At 41.5% G+C, this 17,473-nt stretch overlaps 3 protein-coding genes across 3 annotated transcripts; all 3 read left to right on the forward strand.

Annotated features, from left to right (window-relative positions):
* The first annotated feature begins 212 nt into the window (after window positions 1-212).
* On the forward strand, window positions 213-1,884 carry zgc:103586. The gene is made up of 5 exons (XM_014206945.2): window positions 213-437; window positions 598-726; window positions 868-979; window positions 1,257-1,314; window positions 1,529-1,884. Exons 1-5 carry the CDS (start codon window positions 431-433, stop codon window positions 1,637-1,639), a joined length of 417 nt encoding a protein of 138 aa, XP_014062420.1. The 5' UTR covers window positions 213-430; the 3' UTR covers window positions 1,640-1,884.
* Window positions 1,885-2,273: 389 nt separating this feature from the next.
* On the forward strand, window positions 2,274-7,349 carry LOC106608767 (mitochondrial fission 1 protein). The gene is made up of 5 exons (XM_014206891.2): window positions 2,274-2,428; window positions 3,811-3,943; window positions 5,532-5,608; window positions 5,782-5,887; window positions 6,065-7,349. Exons 1-5 carry the CDS (start codon window positions 2,285-2,287, stop codon window positions 6,169-6,171), a joined length of 567 nt encoding a protein of 188 aa, XP_014062366.2. The 5' UTR covers window positions 2,274-2,284; the 3' UTR covers window positions 6,172-7,349.
* Window positions 7,350-14,454: 7,105 nt separating this feature from the next.
* cldn15a (claudin 15a) lies at window positions 14,455-17,192 on the forward strand. Its single transcript, XM_014206890.2, has 5 exons — window positions 14,455-14,920; window positions 15,462-15,626; window positions 15,932-16,013; window positions 16,178-16,285; window positions 16,528-17,192. Exons 1-5 carry the CDS (start codon window positions 14,704-14,706, stop codon window positions 16,622-16,624), a joined length of 669 nt encoding a protein of 222 aa, XP_014062365.1. The 5' UTR covers window positions 14,455-14,703; the 3' UTR covers window positions 16,625-17,192.
* The last annotated feature ends 281 nt before the right edge of the window (window positions 17,193-17,473 follow it).

Genomic DNA, 17,473 nt, shown 5'->3' on the forward strand with positions numbered 1-17,473 from the left:
CCACTGTGTGTGTATGCAAGCCCTTTTTGTCACTTTAATTACAAATAAAGCTAGCAAGAAAACTGGTCACCTTGCAAAATATGTAATTGTATGTGAATGTATTCTTTGAATGTGTGTTTACTGTAGTCAGTCTCTCAACAGAACAACGAAATGCCTGGTTCCGCTGTGGCTGTTGGCACGTTGCAAATCTCCCCAAAATGACGCACACGTTCAACGAACCAATGACTTAGAGGTCAACATTACACAAGACGGAGTTAGTCCCTTCTGATATAAGTTGATACATTTGCAAGACAAAACCAACTTGTGCGCTGCTGCCTCGGTACCGTAACTTGAATGAAGTTGCCCTACTCTGATCTCCAATTTTTCAGTTTCAAAAGGATTCAATGTTGCATAGCCTACTTGTGGAAGACCCTTTTCGATTCCAACTGATATGGCAGGCAAGTGCACTAACAATAGAGAGACCGCTATCTTTTATTGCCAACAGTATTAAACACAGAGTAGGACAATCCTAAATGTGACTCTACAGACAGAGTTAAAAGCATTACGTTTGTAAGTTTCTGTTGATTTTCTTTCTTCTGGGTCCTACTCATATCCCAGGCACAGACAACGCAAAAGTCAAGGAGCTCGTTTTAAAATGCATGCAAGCACGGGAAATGGCATATTGCCCTTACAGCCGGTTCCCGGTCGGTGCCGCCATATTGACAGCAGATGGCGCTATAATTACGGGTAATATCTTAGTCAAGGAGCTTAGATATTACTGACTGATGTCACTTTTCCTCTCTCAACAGCACATTTTACATTTTATGCTAATTGCAGTAATTCGACATGTAATATGTTGTCCTTTGTGTGTGTTTGTTTGTGTAATAGGTTGCAATGTGGAAAATGCCTCTTTTGGGCTCACAGTGTGTGCTGAGCGAACAGCAATACAGAGAGCCATAGCAGAGGGACACAGGAAATTCAGTGCTATTGCTGTTACGTGGTGAGATACTGGCCCAGTAGCCCTTCACATTCATACCTTCTAAATTACTTCTACGACTGGTGAGACTGAACATATTGAATTGTCTATAACCATGATCTCTAATAACCAGGCTAACCATGTCTCTGGCTGTCTCTGTTTTTTTTCTCTCTCTTTCTCTCTCTCTCTCAATTCAATTTCCATTTAATTACATTTTCAATTTAAGGGGCTTTATTGGAATGTGAAACATATGTTTACATTGCCAAAGCCAGTTCTCTCTCTCTCTGTGTGTGTTCTGTAGTGATATCAAAGATAGTTTTGTGGGACCTTGTGGAGCTTGTCGGCAGGTGCTCATTGAGGTAAGGTCACCACTGATATTTCACAGAACAAAATATAATAATAGATCCACAGGCAGCAGGCAAGGATTATGTTTGTACACAATGTGCCTCTAAATCTTTATAAAAATGGTACTACTTTCTTATAGTTACATTATATATATATATAGATATATATATGTAATTGTCAACTGTGTTATAAGTCACTCTCTCTCTCGCTCTTTCTCTCTCTCCCCAGTTTGGAACAGATTGGGTTGTGTACTTGACTAAGCCAGATGGATCATACAAAGAAACCAGCCTCAAAGAACTGCTCCCTCTAGCTTTCTCCCCAGCCCACCTAGGACATTAACTGACACAGCCATGGACATAGCCATAGTTAGTCTACACAGTTACAGTAATTCACACAGTATAGATATGATATTTCACATTCAAAATACTTCATCTCGCCACATTCCATTTAGACGTAGTGGTACAGCCAGGCAGAATTTATATTTAGAAATATTATATACACGTTTTTTTCAGAAGAGAAAATACAACTATGTTCAACTACCATTAAAATGACTGTTTGCATGAAATAAAACCATATGATTTTAACGTTTGTGTGTATTAATTTATTATTATTGTATTTGCATATGATTTAGCAAAAACGTCTTCCATTGGAAACATGGAAATAATATCATGTTTGCTATAATTATATGGCTAGCTAGGAGCTCCCGAGTGGCGCAGCGGTCTAAGGCACTACATCTCGGTGCTAGAGGTGTCACTACAGACCCTGGTTTGATTCCAGGCTGTATCACAACCGACCATGATTGGGAATCCCATAGGGTGTTGCACAGTTGCCCCAGTGTCATCCGGGTTAATGTTTGGCAGGGGTAGGTCATCATTGTAAATAAGAATTTGTTCTTAACTGACTTGCCTAGTTAAATAAAGGTAAAATAAAAAATGCTTCCCACGTGCTAAAAGTGGGAGTTTCCAGTCACTTACTTCCGGAAACATGGCTATGTCGAAAATATACAGTATCTTCAACCTAGAAACTTGGAGGCTGTTGTCACGTGGTAAAAGTGGGCATTTCCAGTCAGTTACTTCCGGAAACATGGAGGCTGTTGTGAGTGAATTGATAGCTCCCGAAGACCTTTTGGTAAATTTACGTATTATAATTCTCTTGATTTATAACAAAGCTGTATCATGTTTAGACAAAACGGTATCGAGATACCCAGCGTTCCAGATACACTCGTTAATATGTGAGCAAACGTTTACAACAGTTAAGGTGTAGAAGTGAAACGTGCTAGCTAACGTTTTCTAGCCATATTGCTAGTAGTTAGTTAGCTAGCTAGCTACAGTAACGTTAGTTGTCATTCCTTACACATAATCACTAACACTAGCTGCGTTCTGTTGGGTCGTTTTGCCTATATACACAGTATACAGATATGTATGAAGCCTTTTGGTGGATATTTCAATTCAACGAAAAGTTTAAAAGCCAAGTGTTGAGCGCATTGTTGTGTTTTTCATATTGCATCTTGAATGTTGTTCGACCAACGTTGTTCAACACGCGTTTTTATAATTTTTTATTTCACCTTTATTGAACCAGGTAGGCTAGTTGAGAACAAGTTCTCATTTACAACTTCGACCTGGCCAAGATAAAGCAAAGCAGTTCGACACATAAAACAACACAGAGTTACACATGGAATAAGCAAACATACAATATATATATATATATATATACACGTGTGTGCAAATGAGGTAGGATAAGGGAGGTAAGGCAATAAATAGGCCATGGTGGCGAAGTAATTAGAATATAGCAATTAAACACTGGAATGGTAGATGTGCAGAAGATGAATGTCCAAGTGGATACTGGGGTGCAAAGGAGCAAGATAAATAAATACAGTATGGGGATGAGGTAGTTGGATGGGATATTTACAGATGGGCTATGTACAGGTGCAGTGATCTGTGAGCTGCTCTGACAGCTGGTGCTTAAAGCTAGTGAAGGAGATATGAGTCTCCAGCTTCAGTGATTTTTACAGTTTGTTCCAGTCATTGGCAGCAGAGAACTGTAAGGAAAGGCGGACAAAGGAAGAATTGGCTTTGGGGGTGACCAGTGAGATATACCTGCTGGAGCGGGTGCTACGGGTGGGTGTTGTTATCGTGACCAGTGAGCTGAGATAAGGCGGAGCTTTACCTAGCAAAGACTTATAGATGACCTGGAGCCAGTGGGTCTGGCAACGAATATGTAGCAAGGGCCAGCTGACTAGAGCATACAGGTCGCAGTGGTATCACGCGTGACCATGATACAGCATTAATGTAGCTACTGTACTGTCAACATTATCAACATCAAACTTCCATTACTAAAGGTCCCTGATTAATCTTTTTATTTTATTATTATGTCAGGAATACAGTCTTGAAATATGCTACAAGAATTGAGATTGTTTATTCTCACTGCCTTCAGTAAATTCACCTGTAAAGACTATCAACACCCTGAACCCACTAAAGGTACCCATATTTGTTCTGTTTTTTGACCATCAGAAATTTGAGAAGAAGTACAACTCTGAATTGGTGAAGGGGGGCATATCGAAGGAGACCAAGTTTGAATATGCATGGTGTCTGACCCGGAGCAAGTATTCAGGCGACATCAAGAAAGGAATCGTATTGCTGGAAGGTGGGTAGCCTACAGTAGTTCTGTACTCGGTAGAAAATAAGATATCCATACAAATGCCTCTCATTAAATAATGATGTACAGTGCCTTCGGAAAGTATTCAGACCCCTTGACCTTTTCCACATTTTGTTACATTACAGCCTTATTCTAAAATGGATTCAATAAATAAAAATCCGCAGCAATCTACACACAATACCTCATAATGACGAAGCAAAAACAGTTTTTTTTAGACATGTATGCAAATGTTTAAAAACAGAAAAGCCTTATTGAGAAATTGAGTTGAGGTTCATCCTGTGTCCATTATTCTTGAGATGTTTATATAATTTCCCACAGTTGACAGTGCACGATAGAGCAAAAACAAAGCCATGAGTTCAAAGGAATTGTCCGTAGAGCTCCTGGACAGGATTGTGTCGAGGCACAGATTTATGTATTTATTTTATTGAGCCTTTATTTAACTAGGCAAGTCAGTTAAGAACAAATTCTTATTTACAATGATGGCCTACCCAGATCTGGAGAAAGGTACCAAAACATTTCTGCAGCATTGAAGGTCCCTGAGAACACAGTGGCCTGCATCATTCCTAAATAGAAGAAGTTTGGAACCACCAAGACTCTTCCTACAGCTGGCCAAACTGAGCAATCGGGGGAGAAGGACCTTGGTCAGGGAGGTGACCAAGAACCCAATCTCTGCAGCACTCCACCAATCAGGCCTTTATGGTAGAGTGGCCAGACGGAAGCCGCCCTCAGTAAAAGGCATATGACAGCCCGCGTAGAGTTTGCAGAAAGGCACGTAAACACTCTCAGACCATGAGAAACAAGATTCTCTCGTCTGATGAAACCAAGATTGAAATCTTTGGCCTGAATGCCAAGCGTAAATTCTGGAGGAAACCTGGCACCATCCCTACTGTGAAGCATGATGGTGGCAGCATCATGCTGTGTGGATGTTTTTCAGTGGCAGGGACTGGAAGACTAGTCAGGATCGAGGCAAAGATGAACGGAGCAAAGTACATGATGAAAACCTACTCCAGAGCGCTCAGGACCTCAGACTGGGGCGAATGTTCACCTTCCAACAGGACAATGACCCTAAGCACACAGCCAAACAATGCAGGAGTGGCATCGGGACAAGTCTCTGAATGTCCTTGAGTGGCCCAGCCAGAGCCCGGACTTGAACCCGATTGAACATCTTTGGAGCGACCTGAAAATAGCTGTTCAGCGACGCTTCCCCATCCAAGGCTGTAATTGCCTCCAAAGGTGCTTGAATAAAGTACTGAGTAAAGGTTCTGAATACTTGTGTAAATGTGATATTTCAGTTTTATTTTTATATATTTTTTTTAAATGAGGAAAAACAATCTAAACCTGTTTTTGCTTTGTCATTATGGGTATTGTGTGTAGATTGATGGGGGGGGGGACAATTTTATCAATTTTAGACCTAACATACCAAAATGTGGAAAAAGTCAAGAGGTCTGAATACTTTCCAATGGCACTGTATATAAGTGATTGGATCTTTTTGGAATGAAATGCTGACATAGTGCATTGGCCTACTTAACCCGCCTATAATAATGTGACTGGGACTGTTGCTCAATTTGTTTTATAGACCTGGTTAACAAGGGATCAAAGGACGATGCCAGAGACTTCCTGTTCTACCTAGCTGTGGCCAACTACAGACTTAAGGTGACATTCACTGTACTACTATATTACCCCCCAGGTTTTAAGAGAGAACTTATTGTAATGAAATAGATTACTCTGTCTCCCATCTCTGTTGAGTTGATTGCGGAAGATATCATAGCACCTTTTACTAAAATTTTTCTCTCTCTATCGCTCCATATATCTCTTTATCATCACAGGATTATGAGAAAGCTCTGAAGTACATCCGCACTCTCCTGAAGAATGAACCTGGGAACAAGCAAGCCTTGGAGCTGGAAAAGCTCATTGACAAGACTCTAAAAAAAGGTGAATGGCGAAGAGCAGGGAGCATATATGAAGGCTGGAACGCAGTAGTTCTAATTTGAATCCTTTCCTTGTCTCCTTCATGATCACTGATGTGACAGGACATGACGGGTAGAAGCTGGATAGGTGTAAGTAATAAGGGCAATGTTCATGTTTTGACATTCACTTTTTTCCACACAGATGGCTTGGTCGGCATGGCGATCGTCGGGGGAATCGGCCTGGGCGTGGCCGGATTAGCAGGCCTCATCGGATTGGCTGTGTCTAAGGGTCATGGTCCGAGGTCCTAATATGAAGTGTGGAGGGCCTTAGCTTTACTTACACACCTCAAAGAAAGACTGACAACATGCATTCTTAACTTCTCCCCCATAACAAATTCAACTAAGTTTGGAAATGGATGGTGTTTCCAAGGATGAGAAGATCACCCGATGATCTTCCAAAAACATCTCACTCACATTGTCCATGGAATAATGTTTGGGGATTGGTTTCTGAAAATAGCCTTAATTTCACTTAAGTTGTCTTTATATTTTAACAGGTGTTTTGATTCCAGTGAATTTGACATATGTATATTCATACAGAAGTATATTGTGCCACATTTTTTCTTCCATATTATACAGTGTAAATAAGGATGATGAAATATGTAGCTGAATGGCATTTCTTGACTTACCGCCCTCAGTATGTTAGTTAGCATGCCTCCTGAGCATATCATTTCCAAGTTAGCATTTAAGTATGTGGTGGATTTTGTAATTGACTTCTTTATAAGTGCAATGATACTTCAATTATTATTGTTGTCTGCATCATTCATTTAGAACGAAAGCATTGTTGTTTAGGGAAGTGTCTTAGTTTTAGAGGAAAGTGTACTTGTGATGTAGTGTCCAAGCCGGTAGCAGTGTCTCTATTGTGTGGTGTAGTTGATCAGAATTAGGCAGCTGTGATGTGGGCCACTCATATAATGCCCCAGGGGGCATCCTGTCTTAGGGATGCAAGTTGACGTTTATTGGGATGAGTCTTGTCCTGGAGGCAGAAGTGAGCAATTTCCGCTAGATCGGCCAGCTGCAAAATCAAAATTGTTTATATTGTTAACATTTATGATAACAAAAAATAGGTTTTTGGTCTTAATTTAAGTTTAGGGTTAGCAGTGTGGTTAGGGTTATGTTTAAAGTCAGAATGTATTACTTGGCTGTGCCAGCTGGTGACCACTCTGCAGAGCTGCCTCCAGAATAAGATTAATGACAAAAATCACTAACCTGCCTTAAGGATAGGGTCAAGATGAATACCCAAATAATTTGTCTTTAATTTGCAGTGTGGATGTAAAAATAACAGTATTTATCCACAATGTAGCACCATTTACTCAAGTGATTGTAATAACAGGATACTAACATGATTGATTGTTTTTGTATCTGGTGTAATGTAATACATCAAAATACCAAGTCTTATCAACTTTTGATTGTAAAATAATTAATTTAAAGTTTGTATGGTTTCTTAATGTACACATTTGGAATGCACTATTGGGGATAAGATACATCATTGTCATCATAATCCTTGCAGATGTTCAGTGTAAACCAACCACACGTTTGGGTCACTGCATGCTTTGTTGTGTTTTGAATTGTTATAAATGATCAACAGGATGGAAGGAAATGACTAAAGGGCATAGCTAGTATACACACACAATGTTGGCAGACCCATCTCCCAGTCTGTCCAATCTATCAAAGTCATTCTCTAAAGGGATCGTCTATTGATTGACCAAAGTACAGTTTGCACTCCTCCCTGACCTCCTCGTTATTTTCACACGTCTAACTGGCATTCTCTTTACTGTTGACGAGCATGTGGCAGGGTTGTGTTCATTATGGCAAACCATAGCAAAAGGTTTTGCAACAGAAAACAAAAACAAGCATTTTTTATTAGTTCAGGTAGCCCTAGTTCATGTAGCTCCTCCCTGTTTCAGTCCATTTTCTTCTGTTTGGAGCGGGTCGAGAGTTTCAAGTTCCTTGGTGTAAACATCACTAAGGACCTATCACGGTCCAAACACACCAATACAGTCATGTAGAGCACTCCCCAAAGCCTATTCCCCCACAGGAGGCTGAAAAGATTTGGCATGGGACCTCAGATCCTCAAAAAGTTATACAGCTGCACCATTGAGTGCATCCTGACTGGTTGCAGCACCGCTTGGTATGGCAACTGCTCGGCATCCAATCGCAAGGCGCTACAGAGGGTAGTGCGTACGGCCCAGTACATCACTGGGGCCAAGCTTCCTGCCATCCAGGACCTCTATACCAGGCGATGTTAGAGGAAGGCCCTAACAATTGTCAAAGGCTCCAGCCACCCAAGTCATAGACTGTTCTCTCTGCTATCGCACGGCAAGCAGTACCGGAGCGCCAAATCTGGGGCCATAAGGTTGCTGAACAGTTAATCGAAGGGCTACCAGGACTATTAACATTGACCCCCTTATTGTATTCTTATTTAATTTTTTTCTTCTGCACTGGACTCTTCTGCACAGGCTCGTTGTACACTCACTGGACTCTAACCACACACTCACACATACGTACTAAACTGACACTCCAGCACACACACGGACAAACACACACATGAACTCTGCAAAAAAAAGAAACGTCCCCTTTTCAGGATCCTGTCTTTCAAAGATAATTTGTAAAATTCAAATAACTTCACAGATCTTCATTGTAAAGGGTTTAAACACTGTATCCCATGCTTGTTAAATGAACCATAAACAATTAATGAACATGCACCTGTGGAACGGTTGTTAAGACACTAACAACAGCTTATAGACGGTAGGCAATTAAGGTCACAGTTATGAAAACGTAGGACACTAAAGATGCCTTTCTACTGACTGAAAAACACCAAAAGAAAGATGCCCGGGGTCCCTGCTCATCTGCGTGAATTTGCCTTAGGCATGCTGCGAGGAGGCATGAGGACTGCAAATGTGGCCAGGGCAATAAATTGCAATGTCTGTACTGTGAGACGTAGCTGATCGTCCTCACAGTGGCAGACCACATGTCACAACACCTGCACAGGATCGGTACATCTGAACATCACACTGCGGGACTGGAACAAGATGGCAACAACAACTGCCCGAGTTACACCAGGAACGCACAATCCCTCCATCAGTGCTCAGACTGACCGCAATAGGCTGAGAGAGGCTGGACTGAGTGCTTGTAGGCCTATTGTAAGGCAGGTCCTCACCAGACATCACCGGCAACAACGTCGCCTATGGGCACAAACACACCGTCGCTGGATCAGACAGGAGTGGCAAAAAGTGCTCTTCACTGATGAGTGCGGTTTTGTCTCACCAGGGGTGATGGTCTGATTCGCGTTTATGGTCGAAGGAATGAGCGTTACACCGAGGCCTGTACCCTGGAGGGGGATCGATTTGGAGGTGCCCCAGACCGTCATGGTCTGGGGCAGTGTGTCACAGCATCATCGGACTGAGCTTGTTGCCATTGAAGGCAATCTCAATGCTGTGCGTTACAGGGAAGACATCCTCCTCCCTCATGTGGTACCCTTCCTACAGGCTCATCCTGACATGACCCTCCAGCATGACAATGCCACCAGTCATACTGCTCGTTCTGTGCGTTATTTCCTGCAAGACAGGAATGTCAGTGTTCTGCCATGGCCAGCAAAGAGCCCAGATCTCAATCCCATTGAGCACGTCTGGGACTTGCTGGATCGGAGGGTGGGGGCTAGGGCCATTCCCCCCAGAAATGTCCGGGAACTTACAGGTGCCTTGGTGGAAGAGTGGGTAACACCTCACAGCAAGAACTGGCAAATCTGGTGCAGTCCATGAGGAGGAGATGCACTGCAGTACTTAATGCAGCTGGTGGCCACACCAGATACTGACTGTTACTTTTGATTTTAACCCCCCCCCCTTTGTTCAGGGACACATTATTCCACTTCTGTTAGTCACGTGTCTGTGGAACTTGTTCAGTTTATGTCTCAGTTGTTGAATCTTGTTATTTTCATACAAATATTTCCACGTTAAATTTGCTGAAAATAAACGCAGTTGACAGTGAGAGGACATTTTTTTTTGTTGCTGAGTTTACATTCACATTTCTTCACACTATTCACTTATGCTGTTGCTACTCTGTTTATTATCTATGCATTGTCACTTGACCCCTTCCTGCATGTACATATTACCTGAATTACCTCGACAAACCTATACACTGCTCATTGACTTGATACCTGTACCCCTTGTATATAGCGTTATTGTTATTTTATTGTGCACAATTGGCCCAGCATCGTCCGAGTTTGGCAGGTGCAGGCCGTCATTGTAAATGAGAATTTGTTCTTATCTGACTTGCCTAGTCAAATAAAGGTTAAATATATATTTTGAATTGTTGGTTAAGGGGTCATAAGTTATCATTTCATGGTAAGGTCTACACCTGTAGTATTCGACGCATGTGACAAATAACATTTGATTTGGCTGTTCACTAGCCTAGTTCAGTTTAGTGTCAAACGCTCCAGAATGGATTCACTCACTGTGGATATAATTTTACAACAGGAAGGTTTAAAGATTATGGATAATAGGTTATTACTTATGTAGGCTTTATCAGCCGCCAGCGATGTTAGCTAGCTACTCATTAACTCTTCGACACGACCGAAACTCACCATGACAAAGCATCGAGCAAAATCATTCTCATTTGGGTTGGTGTGCTAAGGCCAGGGACACAAGGAAAAGCACATCACATAAAAGGGATAGTTCAGCCAAATTACAAATCAATGTGTATATTTGGCTGTGTTTACACAGGAAGCCCAATTCTGATATTTTGACCAATTATTTGTCTTATCGGCCAAAAGAACAGTTAGTGGAAAAATATCAGCCTTAGTTTCATTACTTTGAAAGGCAAGGAGAGACTGCAATCCACAATTTGGTTTTGTTAAATTAGCCACTGCCATCAATTGCTAATATAAGCATTACAGAGTTTGACGGGAAACCCAACGTAGTTTCTGCATTGTCCATTATACCAGAGTAATTTATCAGATTACTGGCTTCCACACATCCTGCATACACACACTTTTCTAAGCAGTGCTGTTATGGGAATGGTAATAGACTGTTTTTTATCTTAACCTATTACACCAAGGACATCGCAAGGATTCATCAAATAGTCCAAATGTTATGAAATATCACAGCCATATAACTAATAATTTACAACCACTCAGTTAATTGGCAGATACAGTACTTAGTGCCTAATTGATACTTAGCTGGAGTGAAATCAACATAGACATGTGGGTTCCAACACTGAGACCAGGGTTTCTCAAACAATGGGTCGGAACCCAAAGTGGGCCCTAGGCATGTGAGTGGTGAGTCCTTAGTTATGAGAATACATCTATAATCACACACTATTTTCTTCTTCATTTGAGTCATTGAGGATGATTTGCGTCACGGGAGGACGGTCAATTTCTCAATTGGGTCTCAAGCAGAAAAAGTCATAAAAAGAACCTGGTCTAGACTAACTATGCCCAACCAACCCCTAGCTCACAGCTTTAGCCAGTGCACTTGCAGAGTAATCACATTTTAATGATGACAAATACCTGTAAAGAGTTAGGGAAAGTTACACACCCTTCCATAAAAAAATCATATAAAAAACATGTTGACAGTAAAAGTCATAACAACATGAAGAACTAATGGTTCGGACAACAGCTCAGAAGCCATGCTGGAGCAGAGGAAGCCATACAATTAGGCTTTGGTAAACATGGGCAGAAAACATATTTCATCTCTCTTTTTCAGAGCAAGTGAACTCCGGTGTATGCAGACAACAGAGCTAGCAAGCTATAGGCTAGACTACATTGACTAGGCAGCATCTCAATAGCCTAAAGAGGCTTTCTCTCTCATTTACTGACATGAAAGAACTGGACAGGGCAAAAAACAATGTACAACAACAGGCATCTGTATCACTTCCACCTGTCCGTAATTTTCAGATCAATTCAGATGAAGAAGAGGAGATGAGAAGATGAAGAAAGGAAGCCACAGACTATTGAGATTCAGCCTTAAATAGTAAGACAACGGCCCAGTTCAAATATGTAAAGCATGCACCCTTCATATGATATTCACTAGATTGTGTTGTGTTGTGTTTCACTAATTGGATGACACAAATGCATTAGTAGTTTCACTGTTCCAACACTAAAACCACATCTATTTGTTAACCAGACTTTTATCTCTTCGTAATAACAGTTCCTGACACTTCATGAAAAATGTACCCATATTTCCAGGAAGGGTGCGGCCTTTGGCACTCCTGCCTTCTCTCACTCATATTTATTGGCCAACAGTGTTTTCTTCTGGATTGATTTTAAAGGCCCTCCTCTTGTCCTCACATGGAGTTTGCACAAATGTGTTTGCTTGTTTTAAATTCTCCAAACCTAAATACTTCAACCCCCTGTCACTGAATCAGGTTAAGGATTAACATTGTTCTGAATGGGCATATTAGTGGGGGTCTGGGTTCCAGTAAGTGTGTGACTACGTTACACTTACTCTACAACAACCATGCAACAGATGGTAGCCTATGTGATTTGGGTGTGTTACTTGGAACTGGGCAGTTTTAGTGGGATGGTAAATGTGACAGTTGACCTTGTGTCAGTTGGCCTTGAAGCAATGAAATTCACGACCAAAACAAATATAACTGGAGGAACACAGATCTCCTCAGAGATCACTTTAAAACACCAATTTACAACACCTGACTCTGCCAGTTAGGAGTTTGTCAGCGTCAATATCATGTTGCCTGTATTCTTTAGTGGAACTGGCATAGGTCAACCTGCAATGATGCAGAAACTGAATTTCGTATTGAAAAAATATGAATAGGCTATGTATCAAATTAAGAATAAAGAGAAAAAATATATTTGGGAAGTAATGTTGGACAATGTAATATCTCAATGTTTTAGCTATATTAGTACATCCATTATAAAACATTTTTTATTTTTTTATTTCATCTTTATTTAACCAGGTAGGCTAGTTGAGAACAAGTTCTCATTTACAACTGCGACCTGGCCAAGATAAAGCAAAGCAGTGCGACACAAACAACAACACAGAGTTACACATGGCATAAATAAGCGTACAGTCAATAACACAATAGAAAAAAAAAGTCTATACACAGTATGTGCAAATGGCGTGAGGAGGTAAGGCAATAAATAGGCCATAGTAGCGAAGTAATTACAATTTAGCAAATGAACACTGGAGTGATAGATGTGCAGATGATGATGAGCAAGTAGAACTACTGGTGTGCAGATGAGCAGAAAGGTAAATAAAAACAATATGGTGATGAGGTAGGTAGATTGGATGGGCTATTTACAGATGGGCTATGTACAGCTGCAGCGATTGGTTAGCTGCTCAGATAGCTGATGTTTAAAGTTAGTGAGGGAAATATAAGTCTCCAGCTTCAGCGATTTTTACAATTCGTTCCAGTCATTGACAGCAGAGAACTGGAAGGAAAGGCGGCCAAAGGGGGTGTTGGCTTTGGGGATGACCAGTGAAATATACCTGCTGGAGAGCGTGCTACGGGTGGGTGTTGTTATCGTGAACAGTGAGCTGAGATAAGGCGGAGCTTTACCTAGCAAAGACTTATAGATGACCTGGAGTCAGTGGGTCTGGCGATGAATATGTAGCGAGGGCCAGCCGACTAGAGCATACAGGTCGCAGTGGTGGGTGGTATATGGGGCTTTGGTGACAAAACGGATGGAACTGTGATAGACTGCATCCAGTTTGCTGAGTAGAGTGTTGGAGGCTATTTTGTAAATGACATCGCCGAAGTCGAGGATCGGCAGGATAGTCAGTTTTACTAGGGTATGTTTGGCAGCGTGAGTGAAGGAGGCTTTGTTGCGAAATAGAAAGCCTATTCTAGATTTAATTTTGGATTGGAGATGTTTAATATGAGTCTGGAAGGAGAGTTTACAGTCTAGCCAGGCACCTAGGTATTTGTAGTTGTCCACCTATTCTAAGTCAGAACCGTCCAGAGTAGTGATGCTAGTCGGGCGGGCGGGTGCGGGCAGCGAACGGTTGAAAAGCATGCATTTAGTTTTACTAGCGTTTAAGAGCAGTTGGAGGCCACAGAAGGAGTGTTGTATGGCATTGAAGCTCGTTTGGAGGTTTGTTAACACAGTGTCCAAAGAAGGGCCAGATGTATACAGAATGGTGTCGTCTGCGTAGAGATGGATCAGGGAATCACCCGCAGCAAGAGCAACATCGTTGATATATACAGAGAAAAGAGTCGGCCTGAGAATTGAACCCTGTGGTACCCCACAGGTTGTTCAATTATTTATTTCCTAAAAATACATGTAGGCTAAGTCAACTTTCATGTATTCCGACATACTGTAAACCCACGGGCATAGAGCAACCATTGGACTTTCGTGAGTCTCCGTTGCCTGATAGACACCTGTTCAGTTTCAGGCTGTAAAATGCAAAAGGCAGATAGGCCTGGAGAGAGAGAGAGTGAGAGAGAGAGAGAGAGAGAGAGAGATAGAGTGAGTGTGTGAGTATGTGTGTGTGTGTGTGTGTGTGTGTGTAGGTGTGGGTGTGTGCCTGTGTGTGAGGGGGTGGGAGAGAACACAGGTAGACAATGATAAATCATTGAGCATATCTGTTGCTCTCAACAAACTTTCTCATTGGCAACCTAACACAACCGTGTCCAAGAAGGGGAACAAACACTCAACGAACTATATGTTCGTTTTTATTTATGCACGAATATCCTTAACAAAAAGAAGTGAATCTAATCAAATCGACGAGGATACAACCTAACGAAGGGATATAGCCGGTTTCTTTCTCTCTATTTGTCTATCGCCTTCTCTATTTATTTATCACCAAATACTTGAAAAAAACCAGAATGGATCCGATAGTGGAGGTCGTCGCCTTGCTGCTTGGGTTTATAGGATGGGTGATGGTGGGGATAGCTATACCCAACCGTTACTGGAAGGTTTCCACCGTTGACGGGAGCGTCATCACTACCTCCACCATCTATGAGAACCTATGGATGTCCTGTGCCACGGACTCTACAGGTATCCACAACTGCCACGAGTTCCCCTCTCTGCTCGCCCTGAACGGTATGGACATCCTAGAGAAATATAATATTTTCGATAGGACATATGATGTTAAGGAATAAAATGGATTTACTGCCTGTGATGATATTGTTTTGTTGTCATTAAACAAATATGCCAAGGCCCATATGTTACACTTTTTCTTAGAAATGTTTTGTTTGTGACTGAGAGGTCAAAAGGTTCAAATATGATCATCCCAGAACGACATCAATAAACAATTAATTTAGGTTGAATCATTGGTTGATATGAAATCAGTCAAATCAGACTTTTTTTTGCTACACAATTAGAGTTTTTAGAGTTGTTTTCTTCTCTAATAAACACAAAACAGAAGGATAGTTCCATTTCAGTAGATCATATTCTTAAATATCATCATAATTATTGGCTATAAAATGTGTAGAACTGAATATGTTTCTTTACAAATCACATTTGATACAAATGTAATAATCCTCGTATTTGTTATTACAGTATAAAAAAAACATGTTATAGGCCAATTCATTTTGTTTGTGAAAGTGACAATTTGTGTTTATTCATATGCTTTGTCCCGCAGGATATATCCAGGCGTCTCGAGCACTAATGATTGCTGCGATTATTTTCGGATCTTTCGGGCTCCTTGCAACCCTGGTCGGGATGCAGTGTTCTAAAGCAGCTGGAGTGAACATGGTTCTAAAGGGTAGAATAGCAGGTGTTGGAGGTGTCCTATTCTTGCTTCAGGGTAAAGGGATATTCTCAAACTGTTTTCTTTAACAGTTATGACTGTTTATAGTCATAACTGCCACCTCTTAATTATCTTGTGCACAATTAACTTAAATAATCTCTCTCTGTCTCTATTTCTCTCTCCCTCTCACACACACACACACACACACACACACACACACACACACACACACACACACACACACACACACACACACACACACACACACACACACACACACACACACACACACACACACACACACACACGCACACGCACACACAAACAAAAACACATACACACATACTATCTCTCTCTCTCAGGCCTGTGTACAATGATCTCAGTATCTTGGTATGCTTTCAACATCACCCAGGACTTTTTTAATCCATTATATCCCGGGATAAAGTAAGTGAGAAGGAAATTACCACCCATTCCAATTTCTGCAATTAGGCTACTGGCACACTGCTGTCCTCTGCTGTCTGTTAGACAGAAGAGCAGTCACCAAACCAACATGTAATAGCCTATTGTTTATGAACTTGACAAAATGTAGGACCTACTGTGTTTTGCAGGTATGAGATTGGAGAGGGCCTCTACATTGGCTGGTGCTCTGCTGTTCTTGCTATCGTTGGGGGATCTTGTTTGACATGTGCCTGCAAACTGGGCACGTCTGAGAAACAGTGAGTTCAGTGGATACTGTGTGTGTGTGTGTGTGTGTGTGTGTGTGTGTGTGTGTGTGTGTGTGTGTGTGTGTGTGTGTGTGTGTGTGTGTGTGTGTGTGTGTGTGTGTGTGTGTGTGTGTGTGTGTGTGTGTGTGTGTGTGTGTGTTTCAAACCTTAATGCATGTGGGTTGGTGATTGGTGGTTTTATTTGATCTATGTGTGCCCTCCTCACCCACTCTTCCTCTCATCCTCTTCCTCAGACATTACCCCTACCAGCCGAGGGGCACAGTGTACTCTGGCATGGCACCATCGCAGAGTCAGGCTGCCACTTCCTATGGCCGGAACGCCTACGTTTGAACAAGAGAGAGAGAGCACACCAATGAACCATTGGGTTCACCTTTATCCACCATGTCCAATAACTACAAACCAGACTCACTGTTGACCGCACAGTTGTTGAAGACGTGTAAACGATGTCTACAGTGCCGAGGGAGGTTAAGTGCTATACTATGTAGGATTATGTCTTTCATATTTGGATCAATCACCTCATATTGAAGACATTATGGCTGTTAGGTTGGTTGTGGTGCACTGTGCAAACATGTCGCCTGTAAAATAACGTGCAAAAGCTGAGATGTCTAATGACTGATGCCTGCATTATATCCCATTTTTTATTTTCATAATGATATAGGCTCATGTTGGCATGAAAAGGGATGATTTAATGAAACGTCTAGATCTAGAGGCATGTCCAAACCAGCAGATTAAGACTTGATTCTCAAGTATTGATGTTATCGAGATGTTTTGTATTGTGTGTACAGTTTTATAATGTCTGAGATGGGTGTGGCTGTCCTATGCCATTCTGAATGTTTGTTTTAGTTTATTCGTTTTCTTTACAATTCCACCCAATAAAATAATTCTTTAAATACTCAAATAACTATTTTGTTTGTATCTAGTAACCTAACGTAACGGTTTCTAGTGAGGAATGAACATGATCAACCATATGTTTATTATTATCACAGACAATCGACATAGTGTTTGGCCCACAGATAACACTGATGGATAGGTTAATCAATAATATTCCTTTGGGAATATTATGGCCTGACCAGTGACTGTACAGCGACGGCGTTATGTGCCATATATGGACATGGGAGTGTTATCTACGAGCTAAAATAGTTCATCCAATGAGACCGCCCCACGTTGGTAGGCAACAAC

Source organism: Salmo salar, chromosome ssa07 (genome assembly GCF_905237065.1).
Source record: "Salmo salar chromosome ssa07, Ssal_v3.1, whole genome shotgun sequence".
Lineage (NCBI taxonomy): Eukaryota > Metazoa > Chordata > Actinopteri > Salmoniformes > Salmonidae > Salmo > Salmo salar.

What these genes read in the sequence shown, in the direction of transcription:
- zgc:103586 (XM_014206945.2), top strand. An exon ending in AGTGCTATTGCTGTTACGTG is followed by an intron (nt 980 to 1,256) that starts GTGAGATACTGG and finishes TGTGTTCTGTAG; the next exon opens with TGATATCAAAGATAGTTTTG. An exon ending in GTCGGCAGGTGCTCATTGAG is followed by an intron (nt 1,315 to 1,528) that starts GTAAGGTCACCA and finishes CTCTCTCCCCAG; the next exon opens with TTTGGAACAGATTGGGTTGT.
- LOC106608767 (XM_014206891.2), top strand. Translation starts at nt 2,285, where the DNA reads ATGGCTATGTCGAAAATATACAGTATCTTCAACCTAGAAACTTGGAGG. An exon ending in AGGAATCGTATTGCTGGAAG is followed by an intron (nt 3,944 to 5,531) that starts GTGGGTAGCCTA and finishes TTTGTTTTATAG; the next exon opens with ACCTGGTTAACAAGGGATCA. An exon ending in TGGCCAACTACAGACTTAAG is followed by an intron (nt 5,609 to 5,781) that starts GTGACATTCACT and finishes TTATCATCACAG; the next exon opens with GATTATGAGAAAGCTCTGAA.
- cldn15a (XM_014206890.2), top strand. Translation starts at nt 14,704, where the DNA reads ATGGATCCGATAGTGGAGGTCGTCGCCTTGCTGCTTGGGTTTATAGGA. An exon ending in CTCTCTGCTCGCCCTGAACG is followed by an intron (nt 14,921 to 15,461) that starts GTATGGACATCC and finishes TTTGTCCCGCAG; the next exon opens with GATATATCCAGGCGTCTCGA. An exon ending in CTGGGCACGTCTGAGAAACA is followed by an intron (nt 16,286 to 16,527) that starts GTGAGTTCAGTG and finishes CCTCTTCCTCAG; the next exon opens with ACATTACCCCTACCAGCCGA.